General features: G+C 38.0%; 2 protein-coding genes across 3 annotated transcripts; one reads left to right on the forward strand and one right to left on the reverse strand.

Annotated features, from left to right (window-relative positions):
- Window positions 1-2340: 2340 nt before the first annotated feature.
- On the reverse strand, window positions 2341-6214 carry mul2 (mitochondrial E3 ubiquitin protein ligase 2). Of its 2 annotated transcripts, none has more exons than XM_079875966.1 (5): window positions 6094-6214; window positions 5188-5338; window positions 4889-4976; window positions 4467-4587; window positions 2341-3860 (listed from the first exon to the last, which is right to left on the reverse strand). In XM_079875966.1, exons 2-5 carry the CDS (start codon window positions 5302-5304, stop codon window positions 3149-3151), a joined length of 1038 nt encoding a protein of 345 aa, XP_079732092.1. In that variant the 5' UTR covers window positions 5305-5338; window positions 6094-6214; the 3' UTR covers window positions 2341-3148. The 2 variants fall into 2 exon arrangements, with proteins under 2 accessions (XP_079732092.1, XP_079732093.1); XM_079875967.1 differs by having other exon boundaries at window positions 5188-5335; window positions 6094-6173.
- Window positions 6215-6482: 268 nt separating this feature from the next.
- alg3 (ALG3 alpha-1,3- mannosyltransferase) lies at window positions 6483-15101 on the forward strand. The gene is made up of 9 exons (XM_079875969.1): window positions 6483-6721; window positions 7130-7229; window positions 9676-9823; window positions 10361-10521; window positions 10748-10868; window positions 10970-11175; window positions 11511-11586; window positions 11725-11870; window positions 12787-15101. The coding sequence occupies exons 1-9, from the start codon at window positions 6538-6540 to the stop codon at window positions 12953-12955; spliced, it is 1311 nt and encodes a 436-aa protein (XP_079732095.1). The 5' UTR covers window positions 6483-6537; the 3' UTR covers window positions 12956-15101.
- Window positions 15102-15106: the final 5 nt, after the last annotated feature.

The raw sequence follows: 15106 nt of genomic DNA on the forward strand, positions 1-15106 counted from the left end.
GTTGAAATAACACCTGTAAACCTAAGTGAGAACAACCCTCTTCTCTGCCAGTTTCGCTCAAATGTGAGAGGGTTGGCTCTTGAAGACAGAGTAGCAATGTAATTGGCACCAGCTGATGAGTGTCTTTGAGAATTTGTTGGCCAGTTCACCGTATATCCACACACACCTACACATTCTTCCCTCTGGAGCTTTTAGTCAAAAACACTAAAGCAGGAGCATGATATACAGACAGCCTGTTTAAGCCTGTGGCACAGGAGGAGGTCACTGGAGACGAGACTGCACACACATGAGATGAGAACAGCTGGCACACAGAGACCCCTCCAGGGTTCCAGGAGTCACACTGAGAAGCATAAGGAGTTACGTGGCTGGGAAAATGCCATCATGTTTTATTTTACTCAATGTGAAATTCTCTCTGAGCTTTTGTGCGCCTGTCACATCATCTTTGAGTGTGCTGTACTTGTCTTGTCAGCTACTTTATTTGGTTTCCACATTATGACTAGATTTCATGATGTTTCATTAACAAAGTTCGGGAGGAGCATGTTCAAATAATCTATCCAATCAACTCGTCATCAGCAATTACCACATCCACGTCTATCCTATCAGCATGAGAGGAAGCATATACATTCCTTGACAGTTTTCAGCATCCCTCCACCACCCCGACTCCAGTCCTCACAGTTGGTTTGTTCCTTCCACAGCCAGGAATAAGGGGGGAGTACTCAGGGTTCGGGCCAAATGCCGAGCACGGAGTCCTCTCCTCGGATAGCATGCCAAATACGCATACTATTTATTCTTACTTATATATCTTATATATACATACTTATATATCTGACTTATATGTAAGTGTGAACTTGTGAAACTTGCTGTGTTTTTTGGACACTTTTATTTGCCATGATATCTTTGAATTAGATTTCTACAGAAATATATAGTGTTTATCATACCCCAATATGGTGTAGGCCTATAAAATACCTTGGCATTACCATCCATCATTCTACCACAGTACCACCACAAACAATTTTCAATAGTTTTAGTTAACAACATCAACACTGGAATGTACCATCCCAGACAGCAACATGTCGGCCCAGATCCGGCCCACATCTGGGCGAGTGGAATCCACATGTACCAGATGTGGGCCGGATTTGGGCCGACACTATGTTGCTGTCTGGGATAGCATGGTATATATTAGAGGCAAAAGCTACCTCATATCTCAAAGCACATAACATTACAATATAATGAACATAAAACAACTTAAAGAACACTGACCTGTAGGCTACCACCTGACTGCTGCAGATTCATTTTGGCGTTGATGATGTTGCTATTGAAACGCACTGAAGAAGTGTGATGTTTGTGTGAGAAGTGTGTGTAGAGGTATGAAAATACATATGTTGACAGGCAGGTAATACATTGTATCATTGCATTTGGACCGAATTCAATGATTGGACGAACATTGTATGATCCTACACCTTCCACAGATGATATACAGATAAATACATTTACAGATAAATAGACAACTTAACTTAATGATTGCTATCAGGATGTGAAGAGACTTTCAACCAGCAAAGAATAAATCACCTACCCTGCCTTTAAAAGTACCATGGTATTATCACCTGTTGCAATAACTATGGTGTCCTCAGGGCTGCCAGGTTTAAGTAGCAAAACAATCCCAATGACCAAATATCAAAACTCTATATGCCACTCCCATACCTGATACATCTTTTACAGTCACTGTTTTGCATACACAATTTCAGTTTGAAAATCACTAGTAGTAAACAGTCTGTTTTCTTTAGAAACTCAAAGGCCCTCCCTCCCAAAACTCATAATCTAGCACAGTTGTATAGCTGGTAAAATGAAAAATACTTCAAGACAAGCATTTCAATCAAATACAGTTTATACAATATGTTAAACCGCGGGAAAAAATCGACCCGCTGCAAAAGTTTAAAAGTAGCTCAATTCCGCGGGAAATCGTGAACTTGGCAACCCTGGTCATCAAAGCACTTCTCCCCAGTCAATTCTGCATGTTTTATTTGTGAAATTGATCAGGTTTTCAAATTCTCTATAAATGAATGAAAAGCTCTTTTAAGATAGAAATGGCAAGGCCAATCGTGCTTTTTAAATTCTTAATTTAATGCAACTTGTTTTGATTCATGCAAATAATTATTCACTTCACTTTTCCAGAGACTCTTTTGCCCACTAGTGGTTGAATGTAAAATGGCAAGCGCAGCTGGTAAATGCAGCATCATCAGAAGTTCAGCTTGACCTTGATGAAGGTTTTCTTTGTTTTTCCAAATATTCATTCTGCATCTCATTTACTTGCATTTAAGAAAGAAGACAGAGGGAGAGGGGGAGGCTGCTGTGGGTGATTTACAGGGGTTACGTGTGTAACAGGATCACAGCAGCTGTTGAAAAAGATTCCTCGCTGGCAAACACACACACCTCTCTCAGACGAGAGAAACTTTCCACGCCACAAGCACTAATAAATCAGCAATATCACTGAGTGTAGCAACAACTGAGTTATTTATGCGTTTGAATCTGTATGTGAAAACTCCAAATAATGCTGGAGCAGAAGGACAACAAGTAAACAAGTGTTTTATTGGTCAAACACAAAGTAGCCCAAAACTTTACACGTTGAGCTGAACATTTAGACTCTGAAAATTACCCAAAACTCTCATTCATAAATTAAGGCACTGAGCTAATCATATTAAATAACTTCTTATTTTAGGTTTATTAATATGAGCCATTCAATACAGTATTTATCAAGAGTAACCATTTGATGAGTGTCAAACATGGATGCACTAAATAATAAACAGCAAGTCAAAGAAATATTCCATTCACATACTTATCAGGATATTCAGTAAAGTAACAAAGCACATTTGCTCTGATATTATGCTATTTTATCTCAAACTGTGTAATGATGAGAACTTAGTGCTCTGAGAATCTTGACATCACTAAAACGGTGAAACTAAAGTGCGTATCAGGAATCTGTGCGGCTGCTTCCATCGCAGGTGTCCTGTTCACAGTATAACACTTTATTTAAGTTTAAGGCTGTTTCAACATGTAAATCCAGCACGACCGTCCATTTATATATAACATTAAACCATGTTTAGTTGTTTGAAATTTGCTCAATGCATTAGATAGCTCTCTTATCAGTCTCTCAGGCCTGGTATAAAGGCACGACTCGTTTGATGTTCTGTCTGCAGATGGGACAGTTGGGTTGCGGCAAGGCCTGATAGCAGCGGAAACAGCAGCACACGTGACCGCAGTCCAGCAGCACGCAGCTTCGTGGATTACTCAGGCATATCACGCACGCATTCTCTGGATTATCCATGCCGTTCTCCTCCTCCCCTCTTTCTCCCATCAGTTCAAAGTCCCTCCTCATGTTCTCTTGCTCCCAGCGCAGCTTCAGTTGCCGGTAGTACCTGCGTCCCGCCCACATCAGCACGGCTACACCCGCCAATGCGCAAATACACGCCAGCACCCTCCACACCTCCGCCTGCCCTTCCTGCTCCAGCAGCAGAGTCTCAAAGTCCGAAGTGCACAGGAAGTACTCGTAGCCGTTGGTGGGTGGGCGGAGTTTAGGGAGGCGGTCCGTGTCCAGGATGAGCTCGCCCACTGCGGTTAAGGATGCGCCCACTTTCAGCATCTCCTCTGTTTCAAGATGACCTTTGGGCTTCTCTCCGCTCAGGTACTGACCTATCATGTCCGTGAAGCCATAACTGGCCTGGTGGAACTTCTCGTGGATGATTTCCATATTGGGACCCGTGGCCTCCAGTGGGCAGAGCACCCGCACAAACGCCTTGTTCACACCCAGCAGGTTAAAGGGCACAGCATTCACGCGCTGGTGAATCACGCGCTCGCTGTCTGTCCTGAAGGATGAGAATTGTGTTTGAGAATTGCAATGTTAGATACACCGTCGTTCATAAGTTTGGGGTCTGGAAGATTTTTTTAGATTTTTGAAAGAAGTCTCTTATGCTCACCAAGGCTGTATTTATTTTATCAAAAAATACAGTAAGACTGTAATATTGTGAAATATTATCATAATCTGAAATAACTGTTTTCTATTTCAATATGTAATAACATGTAATTTATTCCTGTGATGCAAAGCTGAATTTTCAGCATCATTACTCCAGTCTTCGGTGTCACATGATCCTTCACAAATCATACTAATAAGCTGATTCCGTGCTCAAATTTTTTTTTGTATTTTTATTATAAATGTTGAAAACAGTTGTCATACCTAATTTTTTTAATCTTTTTTTTTTTTTTCAGGATTCTTTGATGAATAGAAAGTTCAAAAGAACAACATTTATTTTAAATCATTTGTTAACATTATAAATGTCTTTACTGTCCTTTTGATGCATGCTTCCTGAATAAAAGGATTAATTTGTTTTAATAAAAGATAAATCTAAAATCTTGCTGACCCCAAGCTTTTGACCGGTAATGTATATTTATAAGAGCAAGGGACCAGGTTTTACCAGGTGCGTGCTAAATTGTTCCACACAAGCTTGTGTTCTCGGAGGAGCAGTTTCTGGATGACACCAACACTGCCTTCCTGAAACTGACTCCTTAATGGTTCCCCTACAGGCTGAACTGTACCTAAGGAGAAAGAAAGACAGAAAGCAAATCAGTGGAATTGAAAGAGAGACCAAGTTATATACTTCACATCAGCTGAGACACTATATCAGGGTTCCTCAAACTCGGTCCTGGAGGGCCGCTGTCCTGCAGAGTTTAGCTCCAACACTGATCAAACACACCAAGTTAATCAATGTCTTCAGGATCTCTAGAAACTCACAGCTAGGTGTTTTTGATCAGGGTTGGAGCTAAACTGTGCAGGACAGTGGCCCTCCAGGACCGAGTTTGAGGAACCCTGCACTATATGGTGAAAAATATAGGTTACCCTCGATGACCACATACTGCAGACACTTCCCCGGTGAGGCATTTAAAAGATCCGTTAACTTCTCATCCAGCGGCAGAACTGGAGCTTCCTAACATCAAAAACAAACGAGTTTCTTTTTTAGAAACAATTAGGAACAAAAATGTGTTTCTCTAATTCTCATACTCTTCATGAAGCAGACACTTTTAATCCAAAGCACTAATTCCATATATCTGAGTTCAATACAAATTAAGCTTCATTAACAGTATTGTGATCCTATCCTTTATATCTATCTGTGTTATTTGAGCTATAAAGCTACTCACATTAAGCTTGCCCACAGTTTTGTGTTTCTTCCTGTAGATGTAATAAAACAGACCAGAGAGAGCCACACTTGAACCCAAACACACAATCTCCAGTGTCCGGATGGGGAAATCCTCCATCTTCCACCTCGCCCTCTTCCTCTTCTCTAGACTACTGAACACAGTGTCAAAGAATAGTGAACAGATGTAAGCACCAAGATGAATAAAACAAACTAATGGGGATTTGATTCAGCATTCATTTTCATTCTTTTGTACTACATTTTTTATTTATACATGTATTCATTTGTTGGCTTGGGAAACTCTGGTTTGAAGGAAAGGTTATACAGTTCAGAAAAAAACTCAGACCGAGTACAATATGTTGCTAGGCTATTCATACTAGTCCTGAGGAATTTCTAGGTTTTCTGGTGGTTGTTAGGCATTGACAGGGTGTTCTGGCTGTAATATAATAAAATAATAAAAGAGAGAGAGAGAGAGAGAGAGAGAGAGAGAGAGAGAGAGAGAGAGAGAGAGAGAGAGCAACTTCAAAGAGCCTGAATGTGTGCGTTTACATTTGAATTGATTGCGCCTTATAAACATTCCGACAATGTTAGTCCATGGGATTTTAGGGTGTTTTTTTTTAAATCGTCGATTTAAGGAAAACCGGCATAAAAACACTTCCAACACCTCCACAATAATATATACATAACAATAATAACAGTTCTCCAAAAATGGTGAATAATTGGTCGGCTGTCAAAATGAAATGTGTGAACAGGAGGATATGTGTGAAAAGGTCACCCATAAATGACCTTTAAAGATTTTAATTCAAATGCTTTGACCACTATTACATATGTACATGCTCATAAACAAATATTAAAGTTCTGTGTGAAACAACAGAAATGAACATCGCGTGAATAAGGAGCAGAACATCACCTTTATCACTCACACGATCCTCCTGAATTCATTCCCGGAAACGATGTTGTTTGGGTCACGTGGTACGTCAACGTGGGTAGCTGTGAAAATTGCCTGACTGAATCTGGTGACTCAACCAACTCTATGTAGCCAAACACATTTAAACATATACTTTATGTGATAATTATAAGTTGTTTTTTTGTTTATCAGTTTGTCCTCTGCAGCTTTCCTTTATTAGAAATTGCATTGGAATGTCATTGAAACATTTTAAACGAACATAATGCAAAAATAATTTTAAATAAATATATTTGTATACATATAAATACATATATTGACAATAAAAATAAAAACAACTTATGTAGGCATTTAAATAGCCTTGGTGACTTTTAATTTGCTATTCAGTGTTTCCGGTTTCGACACGCGTTTGTTGAAATCGCTGACGCTGACTTCACCAAGGCGGCCAACATGGCAGCAGGAAAGAAAAAATCATCTAACGTTACTCTACCATCAAGATTTCAGAAAACACTTTCCTCCATATGGCAGGACAAACACATGGTGTTGTTCAAAGCAGAGTACACGTTCTTGATCACGGCCGTACTTTGGCTCCTGGAAATTGTGATTAACATATGGGTGATCCAAAGAGTTGCATGTAAGTGCATTAGAAGTCAATCACTGACATGATCTTTGAATAATTATAATAGTCAACAATTCATGTATGGAACTGCAGCGTAAAGAAACAGAGCATCGTTCAATTCTGCATTATCTATTCAAATAGGATACTGTATTAGTGCATGCTGTTGATGCAATTGTTTATTAATTTATTTCTTACAGACTGAACGGTTGCATTTACGTTCCACTATAAAGTGTATTAAATTAGTGTTCTTTATCTCGGAAGGGAGCACGTGCAGAGACGCACTGCTCGTGTCACGCGCACCATAAAGCCAAAATGACAACATGACACTGAACACTGAATCGCACTCTGCAAAGTGATGCCTATTAAAAGACAAGTGCTATCCTGATTCCTCTGTCTAATGATGTAAATGTTGTGTGTGTGTAGATACAGAGATTGACTGGAAGGCGTACATGGATGAGGTGGAGGGCGTTATTAACGGCACATATGACTACACACAGCTGAAGGGCGACACGGGACCGCTGGTGTAAGTGTCAACTTAAAGGGGTCATATATAATGCCATTTTTGTACAAGCTAATATGATTCTTTAGGGTCTAAATTAAAAGTTTGTAATATACTTTAATTAAAAATTCTCATTAGTATTGTAAGAAAACATAACAGCTCTGTTTTCAGCACGCCGTTTAAGTGCATGTGTCTTTAAATGATAATGAGCTTTGCTCACCCCGCCCCCTCTGTTCTGTGCATACACCGTTTTTAATAATAACACAATAACCATAACGCGTTGTTCATTATAAACGTGGGATTATGAATTATATTGAGAACGTAGTACATAGAAAACATGCCATAATGTACCCTGAGTGTAAACCTTAGAGCATTCATCTTGAAGAGTGCAAGCGATTTGCAAAGATTAATAACACTTACTTCTTGTGGAGGTTCAGCAGGAACCCGTTGGTACCGATCCTTTTTTCAAGAACAGCTTTTAGCAAAACCAGCTTTACTGACCCTCCTTTGTAAAGCTGTCTGGTGTGTGAAATGATTCATGCAAACATGAAAGCATGGACTTGATCGTGGGGAATCCCCGCGAGGGAATCCCCGGGAATATTCCCTTCAAAAACAAAACTCAGCCACTGCATCTTCAGCAGTTCAGATTTAGGAACATCAAAATGACTGCTGTGTTCCTTATTACACCCAAGAACAGAACACCACAATCGCTTAGACGATGCCATTCTGCTCCAGCATATCAACAATGCACCTGAGCAAGGGCGGGTCTGTGTTTGAAACGCTGCTGTCAATCAACCATCATGGGAGGGGCGTCGATTTTGTGACGTCACAAAATCGAACGGCTTGATTTGAGATGGGGTAAAAGCATAGACTGTAAAAAATAGGGTAAAACATATTAGTCCAGGCGTTTTAAGCCAAAATGGGGGTCAACCGTGAACAAATTGCAACAGAATCAAACTCAACTGATTTGAAAAAAAGCCCCGAAGAATCCCATTAGGGGAAGTTCCGAAAAAGACCCAAATATACCCTATTCATACGCCTATTCATTATTTTTCTCACATGAATAGGGTAAAAAAATGTAACCTTTAGATATCACCATGAAAATTACTGAGTTGATTACTTATATCAAGACAAACAAAAAATGTATTACAAGTTTTTTTTTAATTGTTTGTTAACATGGACAAACGGTGCATAATCTAATTACAGATGTGCTAATTTGCATAAATACCACAGCAGATTTAAACATTGGGTATAGCCAGGTGAAAATGTCTTGTTGAATCTTGTTGACATATAACAGTAAAATACTTGATGTTAAGGTCTGAATGGAACCCATTTAGGCTACCCATGAGCATTAATACATAGAGGCAGGAAGAAGTACTTTAGAAACCAGCCTTTATTCATTTTTAAGAGATGGGGTTTGGGGCTGGGTCCATGGGACTGTTTGTGGTATTTATGCAAATTAGCACATCTGTAATTAGATTATAAATTAATATTTACATGCTATTTACATGCTATTTAACACATACCCCTTTTCAAACACCTGCCAAAATCTTCTGGCCCTTGTTCATTCATTACTACTTATTACTAATTTTGTTTTTTGCTACAGGTAATATGGCAAATTACATAAATTCTGCATATTCACAATTGTTCAGAATGTCAATAAAGGGATAGTTCACCCAAAAGTGATCTACTTTTTCCTGAAGTTCTTCCAAACCTGAATGAACATTGTTATTTGTTTCCTCAGTTGAACACAAAAATAAGAAATTTTGAAGAGTTGAAGAGACCAAACAGTTGATGGGCCCCATTGACTTCCATAGTATATATATTTTTTCCAATCTATTCAAGCCAATAGAGCCCATCAATTGTTTGGTTACAGACATTCTTCAAAATATCTTATTTTGTGTTCAGCAGAAGAAAGAATTGCATATAGATTTGGAACATTGTGTGGGTGAGTAAATTATGACATAATTTAAATTTTTGGGTGAACTATCCCTTTAATGAGGCTAGAATACACTACACAACTTTGAAATCTGAACAGATTTTAAAACACTTGATATTAAACTTGCCGAATTTAAATGTTTTAAGAGAAGAACTGGGCATCATACACTAAACAACTGAGAATTACACACTACAAGACTTTCAAGTAGTTCCGAACTCATTGCTCATGCGTGGCAAATGAAAACTATATGTGTTCTAAAATCAGCTCAAAATATTAAACATGTTTGTTATCTTCTGACTGTGCCCATCATAAACTAGATGATTTTCTGACTGATCAAAATCTGCAAGATTGGCTTTGACTTTCAGGAGCTAGCATTGACTCCTCCAGAATGCAAATCGGGGCAAAGATGTCGTTTATTCCAGCCTTTAGATGTCCAGTAGTCTACTTGTTCTTGTACAGCTCTGGGAATGACATATTAAATGGAAACCTGGCCACTGATCATTTGCTGGATTGTATATATTTGTGTTTCAGGTATCCAGCTGGTTTTGTGTATATATTCACAGGGCTGTATTATCTTACTGATCACGGCCAGAATATTCGTTTGGGTCAGTACGTGTTCGCTGTGTTCTACCTCATCACTCTCCTCCTTGTGTTCCGCATTTACCATCACACCAAAAAGGTAAGAAGAACTCCATATTAAACAAATCAATTTATCATTATGCGTAATTCTGTCCAGTCATACATGTACTTTTTTTTTGTCTAAGGTTGTTTTCATTATGTTATACTTATGATATTATGTTGTTAAATGTTTAATATGGATCTGCCTTGTAATAGCCGGTGATGCTGATATGGCAATGAACTCAAAAACTACTACTGTCCAGTCATCTTTTTTTTTTTTTGTACCCAAGAATAGCCAGGATATTTTCACTTTGAATTTGAAGTGTACATGCTACCATTCAAATGTTTGGGGTAACTAAGATTTCTGGTTTGAAAGAAATGAATACAACAGCATAAATAAATAACTTTTGCAAGACTTGAACCTCTGAATTCAAGCATAAGCAACTACTCACTACTTAAAATGATAAAAACCTTTCTAATATTTCAATTAATTGCTGATTTCTAGTTTATTATGGTTTTTAGATATTTACAGAAGATTGCTTTCATTGTTCTGGTTTTGCCTGTCTTATTAAGTGCTTGTCCATTTATTCTTCTCTAGGTTCCTCCATATGTGTTCTTCTTCATCTGCTGTGCTTCATATCGAATTCACTCCATCTTCATCTTGCGTCTCTTTAATGATCCGGTAGCCATGATGCTGTTATTTGGAGCCATCAATCTCTTTCTGGATGGCCACTGGACTCTAGGATGTGCCCTTTACAGGCAAGTAGAAACAACATGCAGTGTATCATCAAAGGAAAGAACAGAGCTTCTGCTTTTTAACAAAACAAAACTAAAAAAAAGCTGAGAAAATTAAGCTGCTGTATATTACAATGCTTGATCTCTTCAAAACTACATAACATGAGAATAATTATTGTTTGATATATGACTGATTTCAGCTGTGTGTGTGCATGTATTTAAAGTAAATATTTCTCTGTTCTATGGACAGTTTAGCTGTGTCTGTGAAGATGAACGTTCTGCTCTTCGCTCCTGGTCTCCTCTTCCTCCTCTTGAGTGAGTTCGGTCTTTGGAAAACTTTACCCAAGCTCACTCTCTGTGCTGTCATTCAGGTTAGACACACATAAGTAAACACATTCACTTGTTTATTAAGTGATTCAAATGTCTTTTTGCTATTTCACACCAACTTTTCTTGTACCACTCTTTCTAACAGCTGTTACTGGGACTGCCGTTCCTCTTAGTGAACCCTCTCGGGTATGTTAACCGGGCCTTTGACCTGGGCAGGCAGTTTCTGTTTAAGTGGACAGTGAACTGGCGTTTTCTTCCCGAGGATGTGTTTTTGAGTCGATACTTCCACCTAGTGCTGCTTCTGGCTCACATTACCACATTGCTTCTGTTCGCACTGAAGAGATGGAAGAGGTACAAAAATCAAGGTCACATTTTACATGAGGTGGCCCTTAAAGGCATAGTTCACCCAAAAATGAAAATTCTGTCATCATTTGCTCACCCTCAAGTTGTTCCAAACCTGTATGAATTTCTTTCTTTTGCTGAACACAAAAGAAGATATATTGAAGAATGCTGGTTACCAAACTGTTGATGGGCCCCATTGGCTTCCATAGTATTTTTTCCCATGATTTGTTGAACAAAATCATTATTAGAAGTTTACTTTTTAGTAAACGAAATATGCTACAGGTCTGGGAATATGGTTTAAATGAACTGACTGCATCGTTATAAAAAATGTGTGTTCATTACAGGTCTGGGAACAGCATTTGGTCTATCCTAAAAGATCCATCTGAGAGAAAAGAGACTGTACAGAAGCTTGATGCTGATCATATCCTTTTTATGGGTGATTAACTCAAACATATGATTGATTTGTTTAAAATAGTTTAAATATCCCAGGTATTCCTGAAACTTGCATTATTAGACCTAGTTGATAAGATGAAAACAGATTCCTTAACTCGGATAATACAGACAGTCCTGGTTTTGTTCACCTCTAACTTTATCGGCATGTGCTTCAGTAGATCTCTGCATTATCAGTTTTATGTCTGGTACTTCCATACGCTCCCCTACCTTCTGTGGAGTGGAGGAGTCAAGAAGCTTGCCCATCTTCTCAGGTACAGCACAGACATGTTCTAATGTGTTATTTTTTCCTCATATTTGTTTGTTCTTGTTGTGTTTGTATATACACGGATGAGCCAATATATGATGACCAGTGACAGTTGAAGCAAATATTGATCTCCTAACAAGGCCACATATCATAGTCTGGGTAAATCAGATGTAAGCAAACACTCAGTTCTTGTAATCAACGTGTTGGATGCTGGAGAAATGGGCAGGAATAAAGATCTGAGTGACTTTGACATTGTTTTGGCAAAGCAACTGGGTCTGAGTATCTCTTTAACGTCAAGGTTTGTGGTGATATGCTGGGAATCCCTGGGTCCAGCCATTCACGTGGACATAAATCTGACGACACGTGCCAACTAGCTAAATATTGTTGCAGACCAAGTAGACCCCTTCATGACAGTAGTGTTCCCTGGTGGAAGTGCTTTCTTTGAGCAGGATAATACACCCTGCCACACATTGTTCAGGAATGGTTTGAGGAACATGATGAAGAGTTCAAGATGTTGCCCTGGTCTCCAAATTCACCAGATCTCAATCCAATTGAGGATCTGTGGGATATACTGGACCAACAAGTTTGATCCACGGCGGCTCCACCTCACAACCTACAGGACTTGACAGATCTGCTGCTAAAGCGGTTAATATGTATTTGTAAATATAGTATTATTCAGTGTTTGCTGATAATACATCAATGAATGTTAATTTATACAACTTAAAATGTTAAAAATGCCTTAGTACATGTAGAAATTTACGTTTTTTAACAATATTTTTTATTGTTAGTTTGTAATACCTCATGCATTAATGAATGTTAACGTATGGAACCTTATTGTAAAGTGTTATCAAGCTTTGTCACACACAACTGTGCACGATTATTGTTGATTAGGAATCATTCCTGTATGTTTCACTCTCTTTTAGGGTGTTGATTCTGGGTCTGATAGAGCTGTCCTGGAACACGTATCCGTCCACCAACTACAGCTCTCTATCGCTGCATGTCTGCCATCTCATCATCCTGCTCTGTTTGTGGCTCAACCCAACCCCAGCTCTTCCGTCTCAGAGGTCAGAGAACAAGGCTAAGCGCCACTGAACCCTGGTGTGACCGGGGCACTTGCTGTACCAGAGTGGCAAACGGGTGGCCATGGACCTGTGCCCTGAGTATGATGCTCAAATCGTAACAAGGGGTTTTGCTAATGGAGGTAGTGTGATGTTAATATATGGGGGTACATATATATGAGAGTTTACAATGCTTCTCAGGATTCTTAAGGACTAATGGAATGCTCTGTCTCGGATGTCGGAGCGGGAAATGTGAATGTTGTGTGGATATTTATTGGAAGGAAATTTGTAAAAAAAAAAAAGAGAGAAAAAAAAGTGTTTGCAGCATATCAGCACTGTTGACCTTTGAGACCTCAAGGATCTCTTGTTGTCACCCTTGGACGCATTATATTCAGGTACAAGAGCCTAAAGATGTTATATATACTATATATAACAAATATATCTGCATTTCAACTGTGACATTAAATTAAATTCAATTATGAAGTTGATTATGAATCAAATATGAATTCAATTAAATTCATAATTATGAATTTATTAAAAGCTATTCATGGATTTATTTCCATGTAAAGGGCTAGTTCACCCAAATAAAAATGAAAAATGTGTTATTTACTCACCCTCATGTAGTTCCAAAAAAAAAAAAAAAAAAAAACTTTGGGCCCATTGGTTTACATTGTATGGACAAAAAAAATCTCAAAATATCTTATTTTGTGTTCTGCAGAAGAAATAAAGGGTGAGGGTGAGTAAATTATGACAGAAGTTGACAGAAGTCATTTTTGGTGAAATATCCCTTTAACTGTTTAGCAACCAGAGAGTTGTGACTAAGCTCAACAGGATCACATCCACTAGTTACATGTATAGGGCACAAAGGAACAGCATAGATCTGCTTTTCCATTTCTTTTTAGTTTAAGGCAACCATAAACCTCCAGTAGTGCCTGTGTTTGGTTACTGTCTTGAGCCTTTTCATTATTTTGTGTTCTTTATGGTTTTTCTTTTTCTAGAGTGAACAGTTAGATGGAGTGCTGAAATGCTTAACATTTTGGGTGTGATTTTAATTTTTTTGTGATGAAGAGTGAATGAGTGTTCTTATAAACGTCTGTTTGCAGTTGGGTTTTTTATTTTCTTTGCATGAAATACATTTGCTTAATCCAACGTTTTATCTCTAATCACAATGCAACTGTAGTCCATGATATTATTCCATTTCCAAGGTTAATGACAGGCTCACAGCTACAAAAGTCTGGGCAAAACCAGGTTGAAGGTACAGTGAACGAATACAGCCCTTACTGTTTGAAATTATACTTATATCTTAACCTGAAGAAGCATCATTTGGTATCATTCAGAGCATTTTATTGTATAGATTTGTAAGTGATACAAAATAAAGTCATAATTTCATAACATACATTGCATCTCTAATATACTACCATAGTTATCATCCCTTTTTTTGCACATGAAAAAATATAGCCCCATGGTTTGCACAGTTTATGTGGTGTTACCAGAAAACTCTTGCATTTATGCAAACTTTAAAGGAACAAACTAAATGCCTAAATCCAAAATATTTCAAGGAGACTAAAAGCAAGCAGTCAAAATAAACAAACAAATGATCCTAAGAAAATGGAATTGACCAATATTTTGCAAAACTGGACTGAGAGAATCAGTCATTGCAAGAAAAAGGTGGTTTGAAATTGTCCAGTTTAGTCTAAAACTTGATTTAAAAAAAACAGATTTATCAGATTCAAGCAGCTGTACACTACCGTTCAAAATTTGGGGTAGGTAAGATTTTTAAAATGTTTATGGAAAAAGTCTCTTGCGTTCACCTAGACTGCATTTATTTGATCAAAAATACAGTAATATTGTGAAATTTTATTACAAATTAAAATAACTTTTATTTTTTTAATATATTTTAAAATGTAGGCTGATTTATTCCTGTGATTAGTAAAGCTGAATTTTCAGCATGATTACATGTTGAATTGGTGCTCGAGAACCAGTTCTTATTATTATCAGTATTGAAAACAGTTGTGCTGCTTCATATTTGTTTGAAAACTGATGCATTTGTTTCAGGATTGATGGATTGAAAGCAAAAGAACAGCATTGATTTGAAATTGAAACTTTTTGTAACGTTGTAAATGTCTTTAACCGTCACTTTTGATCAATTTAATTCATCCTTGCTGAATAAAAGAAAATCTTACTT

Source organism: Squalius cephalus (assembly GCF_949319135.1).
Source record: "Squalius cephalus genome assembly, chromosome: 7".
Taxonomy (NCBI): domain Eukaryota; kingdom Metazoa; phylum Chordata; class Actinopteri; order Cypriniformes; family Leuciscidae; genus Squalius; species Squalius cephalus.